The 13,584-nt window shown below is 46.2% G+C and overlaps 1 protein-coding gene across 1 annotated transcript in view; it reads right to left on the reverse strand.

The window, feature by feature from the left end:
- Positions 1-5,984: 5,984 nt before the first annotated feature.
- Positions 5,985-13,584, reverse strand: part of FAM107A (family with sequence similarity 107 member A) — a 35,135-nt gene continuing 27,535 nt past the window's right edge. The window contains exons 3-4 of the mRNA XM_081184389.1: positions 12,174-12,330; positions 5,985-8,436 (exon numbers count right to left, since the gene is read on the reverse strand). Of these exons, the coding sequence (XP_081040515.1) occupies positions 8,329-8,436; positions 12,174-12,330 (265 nt within the window). The 3' untranslated portion in view covers positions 5,985-8,328. The remainder of the gene's footprint in view (positions 8,437-12,173; positions 12,331-13,584) is intronic.

The raw sequence follows: 13,584 nt of genomic DNA on the forward strand, positions 1-13,584 counted from the left end.
GGTTTTTTTGTATCTCTCTTCACACAAGTGCCCATTAATGAAGCCTTGACAGCCATTCAAAACAAATACAATCCCCCCGAATACATCCTGGACCTGACCAACCACTGCCTAACCAACACGTACTTCATCCACAATGGACAAAGATACAAACAGATAGAAGGAGCACCTATGGGATCACCCCTCTCACCGGTCATCGCAAATCTGTACATGGAACACTTTGAAACCAATGCTTTAGACAAGTCAGAACACAAACCCAAACTTTGGCTCAGGTATGTTGACGACACCTTTGTAATTTGGCCACACGGGAAGAAAAAACTAGATAGCTTCCTCACACATCTCAACAGCCTACACCCCAAAATACAATTCACTATGGAAATAGAAGCCAACAACCAACTTCCCTTCCTTGACGTCCTAATCTACAAAAAACCTGATGGCTCCCTAGGACACACTATCTACCGGAAAAAAACACACACCAACCGCTACTTACATGCACAATCACACCACCACCCTGCACAAATAAACTCCGTAGCCAAGACTCTCATCTCCAGAACCAAACGCCTGGCTGACAAAGACCACTTGACAACTGAGTTACAGAATCTTTCAAATGTGTTAATCGCCAACGGATACCAGCAAAACAGGGTTACGAAGCTAATCCAAAAAGAAACACCCCCCAAAAAGCAAGACACAGAAGAAAACAATGGCATGGCCCTCCTTCCTTATATCAAGGGCACTACAGATAAAATTAGCAAAATCCTCCATAAACACAATATCAAAACAGCCTTTTGCACCAACCAAAAAATAGCCAATATCCTCAGAAACCCCAAAGATAAAATCCAGTTAGAAAACCAAGGGGTCTATGAAATACCCTGCAAAGTCTGCCCAGCCACGTACATTGGACAAACAAACAGACGAATAAATGCACGTATCGCAGAACACAAGAATGCCGTCAAAAAAGAAGAAAAAACTTCCTCTCTTTACCAACACATGAAAGAAACAGGACACGAAATTAATTTTTCAGATTCCAAATTGCTCTTTAACATGGAACACCACCACAAGAGAATAATCATGGAAGCCATCGAGATAGAGAAACACCCTCACAACATGAACAAGCGTGACGATACGTCCCGCCTGCCAGACATCTGGAAAATAGCCCTCCCCACAAAAACCGACACCAGAACCAGAGGCACACAGAACGCCATCTCCAATCAACCACACCAGACCCAAACCCAGACCCTCTCCACAGATAAATTACAGACACCATCCAGTAGCCAAACCATAGTGGCACCTCCGGATGCTGCACCCCCCTGCAATCCCTACACAGATCTGGCTGGCACAGGGCACAAAACCACAGCTCGCCCCTATACACGAAGCCAAGCCACAGCACAACTAAGTGCAGTACAGCCATCTTCTCAGAAAAAACTCTTCACAAGGTCAAGAGGTCAAGACACGAAAGCTTTAGCAACTAATCCACACCTAATGACCCTCCTAAGTGGTACTCAGAATATCACTCAAGAAATCACTCAAGATATCCCTCAAATAATTAATGAACAAAAGAAGAAAAGACACACTAACCTGGGAACTTCCTCTCTGCCCAGAACGTTGGAGGCTATACACCACACCCCCTCAACAGTATTTATAGGAACTCAAACACTGAGATCCTGCTCTGTTCCAGTAACAAGAAACCGAAAGCACCAGCCTGAAGATGACGAGTGAGACCTCGTCGAAACGTCGCCTAGACACCCCAACTCTTACACGGGAAGACACCCGAAGACACCAAAACCTGCATTCCTGTACCCGTGAAAATCTACGAAAGCATATATATATATATATATATATATATATATATATATATATATATATATATATATATATATATATAAAGTTACTCAGTCCCTTAGAGTTAATGGGATCTGCTTGTCAAATAGATGAAACATCCCAGTACCATTGTAAAGTTGAGGGGGTGGTAGGAACAAACTGACAACTGAAGTAAGGATGAGCCTTTCAGAAGGAAGGGAGTCATGTCTGAACATATGCACAACTCAGGTAAGTTATGTGTCTGTGTCTGTTTCTCAGACTCATTCAACAGGGTGGAAATATTGTAGGGCTATTTTATCACTACTGCAGCAGAGCTAGCCTGAACACCAGCTAGTGCCACAAAGTGTAAATAGAAGGTGGAAGAATCTTGTGGGGGGTTTTTTAGCCAATCCAGACACACAGAGAGAGCAGGAAATCCTGACAAGGGGAATACTTTTGTCCATTATTGATCCTGGCTCCTACCTTTGGAAGATGGCTCCCAGTTCTGGACCAGATTTGTCTATGCCTGTAAATTATATATAATGGGATTTAAATTCCTCCCCCCTTAGAAAATGATAGGTTATGTCTGGCAGCATCATAGCTGTCAACTTACAGATTTGAAAATAAGGGATCAGCAGCCAAAATAAGGGATTTTAGACAAGCAGCTGAAATATGAAGTTAAAAGGGACCAGATAATTTTGGAGAGCAGCGCCGGTTTTTAGCCCTTTGTTTCCAGAGGTTGCTGCTCAAGACACCAGCTGATGAAACACTGCAATTAAATAACTACAAGCAGCAACCACTTTTCGTGCAAAACGAAGTCCAAGCTACGAAGATGCTGCTGCAGTTCTGTATCTTTTCTCTTGTGCTCCATCTGCAGCTCTCAGTTCCATCAGGCGGGGCGGGAGGAAGGGGGGCGGGGAAATAGCGCCTGAAGTAAACCCGTAGATCAGACCATCTATGCTCTTCTACCACTACAAATCTATGGGAGAAGCACTTGCGGTCCTTCCTCAGCTTTCCCCCTCTATGGTTAGCCCTTGGAACACCTGCCCGCGCCTGTGCCTCTGCCTCCGCCTCCTCTCTCTGATCTGCTTTCTCTATGGTTGCCCACGCTCTCCTCTCAAGGCTCCTCATCAATTCATAGGCCGTGCCAGGCTGCCCATCTCATTTGGGTCCTTCGGCTGCGCAGCCGCAGTACAGCCTAGCGGGAGCGGCGGTGATGGGCAGAGTGGAGGCCCCAGGCAGAGATGCTCAGTTCGGCGGCTGCGAGGAGTTATGACGACTGCAGTGCCTGGAGACACACAGCCAGGACGTTTGTCTGCAGCGGTGACCAAGGGAGGAATGACTTCTGAGAGGGGTGCAGAGAGAAGAAACACCATAGTGCCTCTGCATCAGCACAACCAGACGCCTTCATCTGCCCCAGCTGCAACAAAACATGTCTCTCCCTTATCGATCTTTATAGCCACAGCAGACGTTGCAACCTTCCAACGGTTCAACTCATCCCTCCATTGTCTTCCGAGACAGATGGATGCAAACCAATGTGTTCAGTGGTTTAAACATTTTTGTCAGGCTCAGACTAGATCAAAGCCTTGTGCAACTTCAAGCTGAAGCGCTGTGAATGTATACATGTATTAACTGTTATGTACTGAAGTTTTCACCCTGGGCCAGCAGGGGGATACTGTAGATAGTTTTCACTCAGGTCCACATATGCAAATAAGGGATTGAAAGTGACATTCAGTGATTGGATAGTTACAGAAAATGGTTACTGTTGCGTTGTAGTGGAGCTCTATATAAGCAGGCTGGCTGAACCCTTCAGTTCAGTTCTGTTCTGGCCTGTGAATAAACTAGAGCTGTTTGAAGAATCGCTGTGTCCTCTGATATGTTCACCCACAACTTAACATTAACTACAGCTGCACTTGCTATAGCCACTAGAAGACAGTAGACCCGAAGCAGTTCTGGCAGCAGCGACACTAGAACTTGTCCTTGGTGCAAGAGTGCAAAACAAACCATGATCCTGGGTTTGGATGCTGTGCTACGCTAGTTCCTTTGTGGTTCATTTACCTGCTCATGTGAAGGTGGGTTGAAGTGGGAGGGCTTGGGCTGTGGGCATCGATATGCAACTCGTACACAGGGCAGGCTTGCCTGGGGATGTCAAAACCTCTTTGCTCCAGGGCAGGATTTGCTTTTGTCTTCTTTGCCGCCACAAGGTGTTCTAAGGATAATTGGCATCCTTGCCAAATGGCTGTTATGAAATGAGGCCGGATGGAGCAAGGACTGCCAACGCTCCCAGGTGTTCATGGGACCCCATTAATCACCGTATTTTTCGCTCTATAAGACGCACCAGACCACAAGACGCACCTAGTTTTTGGAGGAGGAAAACAAGAAAAAAAAATATTCTGAATCTCAGAAGCCAGAACAGCAAGAGGGATCGCTGCGCAGTGAAAGCAGCAATCCCTCTTGCTGTTCTGGCTTCTGGGATAGCTGCGCAGCCTGCATTCGCTCCATAAGACGCACACACAGTTCTCCTTACTTTTTAGGAGGGAAAAAGTGAGTCTTATAGAGCAAAAAATACGGTAAGTATCTCAGCCACAGGGGGAATATTGTGAACAACGAACGGGCGAGACACATCAAAGGATTTGCCCTCCCAAAATTAATAATGGGGAACTGAATCTCACGACCTTATTCTCCTTTTGAGATTCTGCATCGTTCAAAGATTCTAAATATCACCACCATCATTATTAATACATTTGTATCCTATCTTGCTTCTGAAAAGCAAGGTGGAAGCACCCAGGCACTCTTTTATCCAGACGTTGGCCAAACCCAGACTTGCTGCTGCGTTCCAGACAGCTGGCTGCATTATACATCCTTGGATTGTGAAGCGCTCTAATAGATTTCATGATGTCCACCGAAATAGTGAAGATGGCAGATGAATTCTTTGCAGGGCTGGGGCCTTGGAAGTAGCTTCACAATGTTGCTGACCTGAACCTGACCCATAAGTCACTAGAGGCTAATATACCTGACCAGAGTAATGAGGGCAGCTGTTTGCCTGGGTTTAGCATCTTTCCAGTGACAGTATATGGGTTCCCTTGAGGAATGATCTTTGGGCTCAAGTTCAAGCTACATTAGTAAAAGAAAAAGAAGTTATAAATGCGTTTTAACACTTTGACACCAGATGGTGCTGTAGAGCTGAAATAAGAACTCTAATTTTCCATTGCGAGCTTTAAAATTGTTTTCACCAGAGCATTTTCAGAGCTTTTTTTAAAAAAGCTGTGTAGATGCAGCCTCTCTTTCTGCCTCACACACAGAAACAGAAAGGGAATTAGACAAAGGCTGCTTTTACACCACACATTGAAAGCCACTTTCCAAGCAAAATTCAAAGTGTTGGTGCTGACCTTTAAAGCCCTAAAGGGCCTCGGGCCAGTATACCTGAAGGAGCGTCTCCACCCCCATCGTTCAGCCCGGACACTGAAGTCCAGTGCCGAGGGCCTTCTGGTGGTTCCCTCACTGCGAGAATCCAAGTTACTGGGAGCCAGGCAGAGGGTCTTCTTGTGGAACGCCCTCCCACCAGATGTCAAAGAGAAAAACAACTTCCAGACTTTTAGAAGGCATCTGAAGGCAGCCCTGTTTAGGGAAGCGTTTAATGTTTAATAGACTATTGTATTTTAATATTCTGTTGGAAGCCGCCCAGAGTGGCTGGGGAATAAATAACAACAACAACAACAACTTTAAAAATTTGTGGCTTTTCCGCACAGAATTCTGGGAGCTGTAGTTTGTTAAGCTGTGGTTGGTTAGAGTTGGTTAGGAGCCCATCTTTCCCTCACAGAGGCTACAGTTCTCAGATTTCCTCTTGAAGATGCATTGATTGTTAAACCACTCCAGTAATTGCAGCTCTGTGAGGGGCACAGGAGCCCTGCTGCATAGAAACTAGCCAACTATATGAAGATAAAAGCTACATTTTTGCTCTGTCCACTTTCTTCTCTGATTGTGTCCACCACCAGCAGAACATTGCCCAGAGAGGAATGTGGCTCCTGGTCTCCCTCTCTATGCTTTCTTTCTCCCTAGATGGGTCCTGGGTGGAGATCCCAGTGTGCAACTCTTAATTAGAAGGTGGTCACCTGGGAGGAAGACCACGAAAGTTGAAGCACCCGCCTTGATTAAGCCTGAAGTTGTAGATTTAAAAGATCACCTGTTCCTTAGAAAAATGAAATCAGTTTATTTTGGCTGCCGGCTGTTTTCATTCATAGAATATCTAGCAAAATATACAATTACTCATCAATTCAGGTTTTGTTCTGTTTTTTCTCTCTTGATAAAATGTTCTCTCCCCAAGAAAGCAATGGTGGCAGTTAAGTTGTTAATATGAACATGTGCAATAATATACATGCAGCAGGTGCACAGATATCACTATGTTTATATAGCACAGTATACCTAAGTAGGGTACAGAATGAGTGTCTTTGGGGTAATAATAATAAAAATATGCACTTTCGAGGAAAAGTAACAGACATTTTGGGAAGCACAATTTCCGGTACCTCTGTATAGGCTGAATTCTGACTCATATAGTACAAGATCTCCAGGAGCTGTTAAAACACTGCCCAAGAAAGATCTCTGCATAGCCTTCAGACGTGGCTTGTTCCAGAACATTTGGAATGGCGAGCCCCAGGGTTTACACACGCAAATTCCTAATATCTACCAGGAGGTTGTATTATGGATTAAATGGTCCCAAGCCAAGCCTCCCTGTGTGAAGTCACTTTGAGGCTCTCTTTGAACCAACTTCTCATTACTATTCCAAATTTTTCCGTGAGGGAAATATTTCTCAACTTTTGTTTCTTGCTTTAAGAAGAATTCCCCACCCAATTCACGTTGTACCACTAAGGGGGCGGGGGGAAGGGACCTACTTTTTTTAAACAAAGAAATAAAGATAAGGGAAGTACTTTTATGTGCGATAGAACTGCTCCTTCTTCACGCAGTGCAGTAAACCATGAAGCTCCCTCCCAAGGGAGTCGGCAACAGCCACTAACTCAGAAGCTTTTAAAATAGGATCCAGCAGATTCACGGTGAAGGCTACTAGCCACAATAGCTATCTGTCTCCACGGTCTGAGGCAGTACTGCTCCTGAAAATCTATGGCGGGGAAACCACAGGAGAGGAGAGCACTCTTGAACTCGGGTCTTGCCTAAGGGTTTCCCACTGTGAGAACAGGGTGCTGGACTAGTCAGGGCAGAAATGGCCAAACTTTGCCCTCCAGCTTTTTTGGGACTACAACTCCCATCATCCCTAGCTAACAGGACCAATGGTCAGGGATGATGGGAATTGTAGTCCCCAAACAGCTGGAGGGCTCAGTTTGGCCATGCCTGAGTTAGGCCATTGACCTGAGTCCTCACAGGCCCTCTCTATGTAGCTGCTGTGATTCTTATTAGACCACCACTTCCCGTCTCTCTGAGACCGCCATTTTCTTCCTCCATATTCTGAAAGCAACACATTTGTAGACATGGTTTCTTATTCCTTCCACACAGCTCCTAAAGGCCCCTTCTGGAATACGACCCTTGCTCCCCATGTCAGAGCACGAGGGTTGAGAAGGTTTTGCATCCGACCGCATGATATAACCCGGGCCTGCTATTTCTGTAGTAACATGTTAAGTTGCAGAAAGAAACGGGAGTGCTATTTTACGACTGAATCTAAGAGAGGACCAATACATCCTCATAGACACAAAGAGACACCACATGCCCCCCCCCGCCCCATCTCAGTGGTGCAATACATAGGAGGCTTGCCTTATCGTGGGTCAGACCATTGGTCTATCACTCAGTACTGTCAACACAGGCCAGCCGTGGCTTTCTGAGGTTTCAAGTGGGGGCTTCGACCTGGGAGCCTTTCACAAACTTCAAGTGAAGTACGGAAACTCACACGCTTATTGACATGGTTGCATTTTCTGGGTGGGTGTTGCTTCGACACAGCAGAAAGTGACAAAAGCGTAGCTGAGTGAGCTCTGGTGGTTAGCTGGCGCTGATAGCCTCTTCCCTTTTTCGTTTCTTTCTTTTTTTGGCCCCCTTCCCTGGTTTTCCAACAAGCTACTCCAAATATTAGCTCGACTGAACCTGAAATTTATTACAACCATTAGTTTCTGCTGCTGAGCGTCTTGAAGCCCTGGCATTGATATGGCGGCCTAGTCTTCGTAGATCATCGCCCACACATTGCATCTCCAAGGTTTAAGCACAGAGCTAACAAGGGATGGGATAGGGCATCAACATTGCCTGTTTACTCGAGAGGAAGGCTCAGGCCATTATTATTACTCCCCACCCAAGCGCTTCTACTAGCATAGCATCACAAACTTTCCCAGCCCCCCACACACCGATGTTATTCCTTCCTAGATGTACAGCAAAAGCCCATGTTGGGGAGTTTCTACTGGAGCAAGCATTAATAAACAGTAAGCAGCCCCAAAGACGTAACTGCGAATGTCCACCATATAAGAAGATGTCAGCATGTAGGTATTCAAGCGAGCAGAGAAGGTCCTCCTCTTCTATTCTGGTCTCAGCTGCTCCCATCTGCTAGGCGACCTTCTCCGCCCCAGTTAGCGTTGATGTCCTCCTCAGGTTCTCTTTTACTTTAATAAACTCTGGCGCGTTTTCTTCTTGCTTCTCTTGCTCCCTCTCCAACTGATGGGAGAAGAAAGGAAGGATATATACATGAATAAAACTGTGTATATGTTTGTGTGTGGAGAGGTGGGGGGAGGGGAAGGAGACCTCAGGCTGAGGTGGTGGAAACGCAGCTCTCCATGTCTCACCATCAGGCCCCCAGCACTCTCTCTATTATTATCTGTTTAAAGATACAGTGGTACCTCAGTTTACATACGCTTCAGGTTACATATGCTTCAGGTTACAGACTCCGCTAACCCAGAAATAGTGCTTTAGGTTAAGAACTTTGCTTCAGGATGAGAACAGTAATCGTGCAGCGGTGGTACGGCGGCAGCAGGAGGCCCCATTAGCTAAAGTGGTGCTTCAGGTTAAGTACAGTTTCAGGTTAAGAACAGACCTCCGGAACGAATTAAGTACTTAACCCGAGGTACCACTGTATTTTAATCCCACTCTTCATCCGGAAAAGATTTGCAGATCAGCATACCTTAAAAAGCAGAGACATCACCTTGCCGACAAAGGTCTGTACAGTTAAAGCTATGGTTTTCCCAGTAGTGATGTATGGAAGTGAGAGCTGGACCATAAAGAAGGCTGATCGCTGAAGAATTGTTGCTTTTGAATTATGGTGCTGGAGGAGACTCTTGAGAGTCCCATGGACTGCAAGAAGATCAAACCTATCCATTCTTAAGGAAATCAGCCCTGGGTGCTCACTGGAAGGACAGATTCTGATGGTGGGAAAGATTGAGGGAACAAGGAGAAGGGGACGACAGAGGACGAGATGGTTGGACAGTGTTCTCGAAGCTACCAACATGAGTTTGACCAAACTGTGGGAGGCAGTGGAAGACAGGAGTGCCTGGCGGACTCTGGTTCATGGGGTCACTGTACAAGCAGGCTACATTCCAGTCGGAGGTTTCTACAAACAGAAGGTTCACTGGTGGGGAGTGGGGGATGGTTTTGCAGGGGTGGCCCTCCTTGCCACCCTATGCCAAAATAATCCCCTTCTCTGGTTTGAGAAAGGCAGGATGTAGAATGGGAAGGAAGGCTGATTAGCAGCACGAACCTCCTTGGAATGTTGCCACACTTCTAGCGGGGGAAACATAGGAAGTCTCCTTATACGGAATCAGACCCATTGGTCCACCTTGCTTAGTACTGTATACGCTCACTGGCAGTCCCTCTCCAGCCTAGGGGTCAGACTAGGGTCTCTCTCTGCCCTACCTGGAGATGCCAGGGACTGACCATTGGACCTTCTGCAAGTATAGCAGATGCTGTACCGCTAAGGTACGGGGAGAATGCATTTTGATCTCCTCCCATTCAAAGTCCTGCTGTTGCACCACCTACACTCCCCCCCTTTTTCTAATGAAAGGCAGCTGCTAAAAGCTTTAAGTGGAGGGGGGAAAGGGATGCTCGGATCATGTATTTTGCCTGTCTAGCAAATAGCTTTAATCGCAAATAAGCCAGAATAATTAGGAAATTGCTGAAATCAGGTTGAGTTGAGACAATAGTAATTAATAATCATAATAATCAGGACGCTTTAAAATAAAATAAAAGGAGTTAAGAACTCTTAATTAAATGCTTGAGGAGGAGAGTATTTCGTTTAAATTGTATTGGGGTATGTGTTTTTTAAAAAAAACAAAAAATAAAAGAGCTTAATTACAGCAGATTTCCAGCTAAGCTCACGCTACGCGTTTTCCAAGCCATGGAACATCCACTAAGCGATGTCTGCAATTACCAGCTAGCGTGAGAGAAGGGAGCAGCCTGTGTTAATGAAAACAGGAAGGATGAACATGGCAACATGTTGATAATTGTGCCTTCAAGAGATGTGTGCGGCGCTCTGCCGAAAATTTAATTAAGATCTCTATCTGGTAAGAGTGCAACGCGCAATGTTTTGGTTGGCTTCCCTGTTTCGCCAGGCTGGTTTAAAAATTTTGAAATCCTGAACTGGTGTTTACAAGCTTTGAGCTCCCAGTGACTTCAAGGGGATTGAAGAGCTTGTAAGTGGTGTTAAGATCTGGGGATTAAAGCCAGGATAGAAAGCAGCTGCTCTGCTGCTGGGGCAGGAGGCTTTGGCGGCCTGGTGGCTGCAATCCCATTACGGACGGCAGAACCTGGATCGAAAGGGTTTATCCAGATCAGCAGGTGAAAGCTTGAGGCATATTCCTGCGAGTCCTGAGCAAAGGTAAATTGCACAACGTCATGTCAAGGACTGGGGTTTAGGGGTGCCCTTTGCCAATGAAGGCTGGTTTGCTCCAGTGAACGGGCCCCCTGCCACACCAACCCCAGCCTGCCCTCTCTGTCAATCCTCTTACTTACAAACAAAGTAACAGGGGGCATGACCTTTCTGCTTCCTCCTGCTTAGTCTCAGCAAAGGCACAAAACTAGAACTAGCTGGGTCCGCTTGCCATTGGCTCCGACAACAAGATTTGCAAACTGGACTTCACAGGTGATAACGCTGATCTTCCCATGCCATGAAAAGTGTCACCTGGCAAACTCATCAGTTGTTATCCTACTGTTGGTTGGGAGTCTGGCCTGCTCCCCTTGCTTTTGCAAAAGGGGCTGGCGTGCATCCCAGCAAAACAACAAGGCAAAGAGCTGAGTGCTGGGTGCTTGTTTAAGAATAAAAATGGATTCGTTTGGTGGCAAAGCACAGTTCAATCGTGGCAGCCCGTTCAGTTAAAGTGTGGGGTAAGGAGGATACAAAGAAGCCACCTTACGCTCCTTGGAGGAAAAAGTGGGGTACAAATATAATAATAAAGCCAACAAAAATAAATGATCTAACTCTGCGGTTCCCAATCTGGGTGGTACAAGCCTCCAGGGGGTGGGCAGTGGGATTAGGTAGTGGGGTGCTAAGAGTCAAAGTCAGGGATCAGCAAACTTTTTAAGCGGGGGGGGGGGCAGTCCACTGTCCCTCAGACCTTGTGGGGGGCCGGACTATATTTTGAAAATAATAATGAACGAATTCTTATGCCCCACAAATAACCCAGAGATGCATTTTAAATAACAGAACACATTCTACTCATGTAAAAACACGCTGATTCCCGGACCGTCCATGGGCTGGATTGAGAAGGCATTGGGCTGGATCTGGCCCCCGGGCCTTAGTTTGCCTACACATGGTCAAAAGCATGGCAGAGGGGCACTGGAGGTGCAAAGGACTGAATCATCCATTTTTATTGAATCAGTTAAATTAAATCGTTTTAAGTGGATACTGCATAAATTCTCACTTATTTGTTACTGATTTAAATTGTTATTGTGTATGCCTTTTTCTGAGTGGGTCATGCAGACTGCTGTTCTGAATAGCACTTCTTGTAGGGTTGGGGCCACTGGGGATGAGCTTGTGGAACGAAGGGGGTGGTGGACCAAAAATGTTCAGGAGCCACCGATCTAATCGATCGTTTGATGAGTGGGGAGGGAGACATGGGTTGGCCGCATGCCTCTGTGTGGGCATGCATGTGAGACGGTGACATGGTCGCGCCCACTTTTGGCCACACCCAATGCTGGCCTGGGGTGCCCAGAGGGATGGCTAAGGATGGAAACAGCCCTCTGGTCACAAAACATTAGTTGCTGATGGTTTACCTGCTCTGATATGAAGCTCGACAGCAGCACTGCACATAAAAACCCACAAATCTTTCCCCTAACCTACCAATGCAGAGTTGCTTGTGAAAAGACTGAAGAGCGCCATGTGATTGTTTAGAGTAAGTACAGGGTGGATTTCTCTGCACTTCTGATGCGGTTTATTGCAACAAGATTTCAGAACTGCGTCCTACCTGATCCAGCTTCTGTTGCCTCTTCAGGAGCTCTTGCTCGAAGGGAGATTTCAACTTCTTCGCCTCTTCCTCTTCTTTTCTCTGCCTGATCAGCTGGTTCCGCCGCCGATGCTCCAGAACTCGCTGCAGTTCTGGTTTGCTCTCGACTCCCAAGCCTCTGTGAAACGAGGAGGGAAAAGGGGCAGGTTAATTAAGGCTGAGCTGCCAAGTGCAAATGGTTGTATCCTGCGGGGAAACAAACAGGGCAACCCTGCTCAAAAGTAATCTCCAGAATTCAATGATGCTTACTACAAGAAAAGTGGGCAAAGAATTGCATCCTTGTGTTGCAATCCTATACATGTTTACTGCTAAGAAGGACATCCCATTGAGTTCAATGGGACTTACTCCCAGGTAGGTTTGTACAGGACTGCCTTTTGAAAAACTACTTAGGTATAGTGATTATGGACAAAGGTGCCCCAGCTATGGAATCATTTCCATAAAGAGAGTCACCTAATGCCCTTCAGGTGCCGCACAAACATTTTTATTTACACAGAAATTTAAGAAAACATTTCTTCCCTTTGCTGATTATGCAGCTGTCTCCAACCTGCTACTTTAGTTCAGTTCTGTGTTTTATTATATATTTTTTTCTTTTCTGCAGCACGCGGTCTGAAATCGAAGATGATGAGAGGCGACTTATCTGTGTCTTAGAATTTCAACAGGTGCTGCTTAAAGGTGCTACAAAAACCTGTCCTTTTTACAATTTGGCCACCCTAAAAAAAAAGAGGGGGGAGGAATGGTAGCGGGTTAGTGGTGTGGTCAACCATGTGTGTGCCTTCCTCTCAGCCAAGGATATGAGAGGAGGTGTCAGGTGGAGTCTTCCTGAGTAACCAGTTCAGGCTGACTGGGCACAGGAACAGTTCCATTGGCCAGAAAGAAAGTGATGGGAATTTGTGGTTGCTGGCAGGGCCGGGGGTTAAGACAGAAGGTACCGTTTCCCCACCAAGTAGAATAAGCAGGAGCCCCCACCCCCAAGACAGAGGAGGGCTGGCTTGCCACTTTTTAGAGTAAGCAAGGCAATGCACATGGCCATCTAAAGGGCATTCCCCAACCCCATAAGACTGCTAAGTTCAGAGTCTAAAAATGACCCAACTGCAGCCTGGATGGGAAGGGGAAGGAGACTCTGTGCTGGCCACCAGGCAAGGGCTTTTTCCACCTGCCTTGCCCCACCCTACAGCCCTCAGAGCCCTCAGAGATTTCGGAAGAAAGTTGCTACCATGACCATAATGTGAATGTGGTTTTTTTGATGAACTGAGTGGAAGACTATGAGTCATGGGGAGGTGGGGAGAGAAGGAGAGAGAGAGCATGAATTCAGCAGTGCTTAGTTTGTTTTTTGCTTGCTTGTTTATTAATATTGTTGTTAATATTGTTGTTA

This window comes from Podarcis bocagei, assembly GCF_964188305.1.
Source record: "Podarcis bocagei genome assembly, chromosome: 2".
NCBI classification, from domain to species: domain Eukaryota; kingdom Metazoa; phylum Chordata; class Lepidosauria; order Squamata; family Lacertidae; genus Podarcis; species Podarcis bocagei.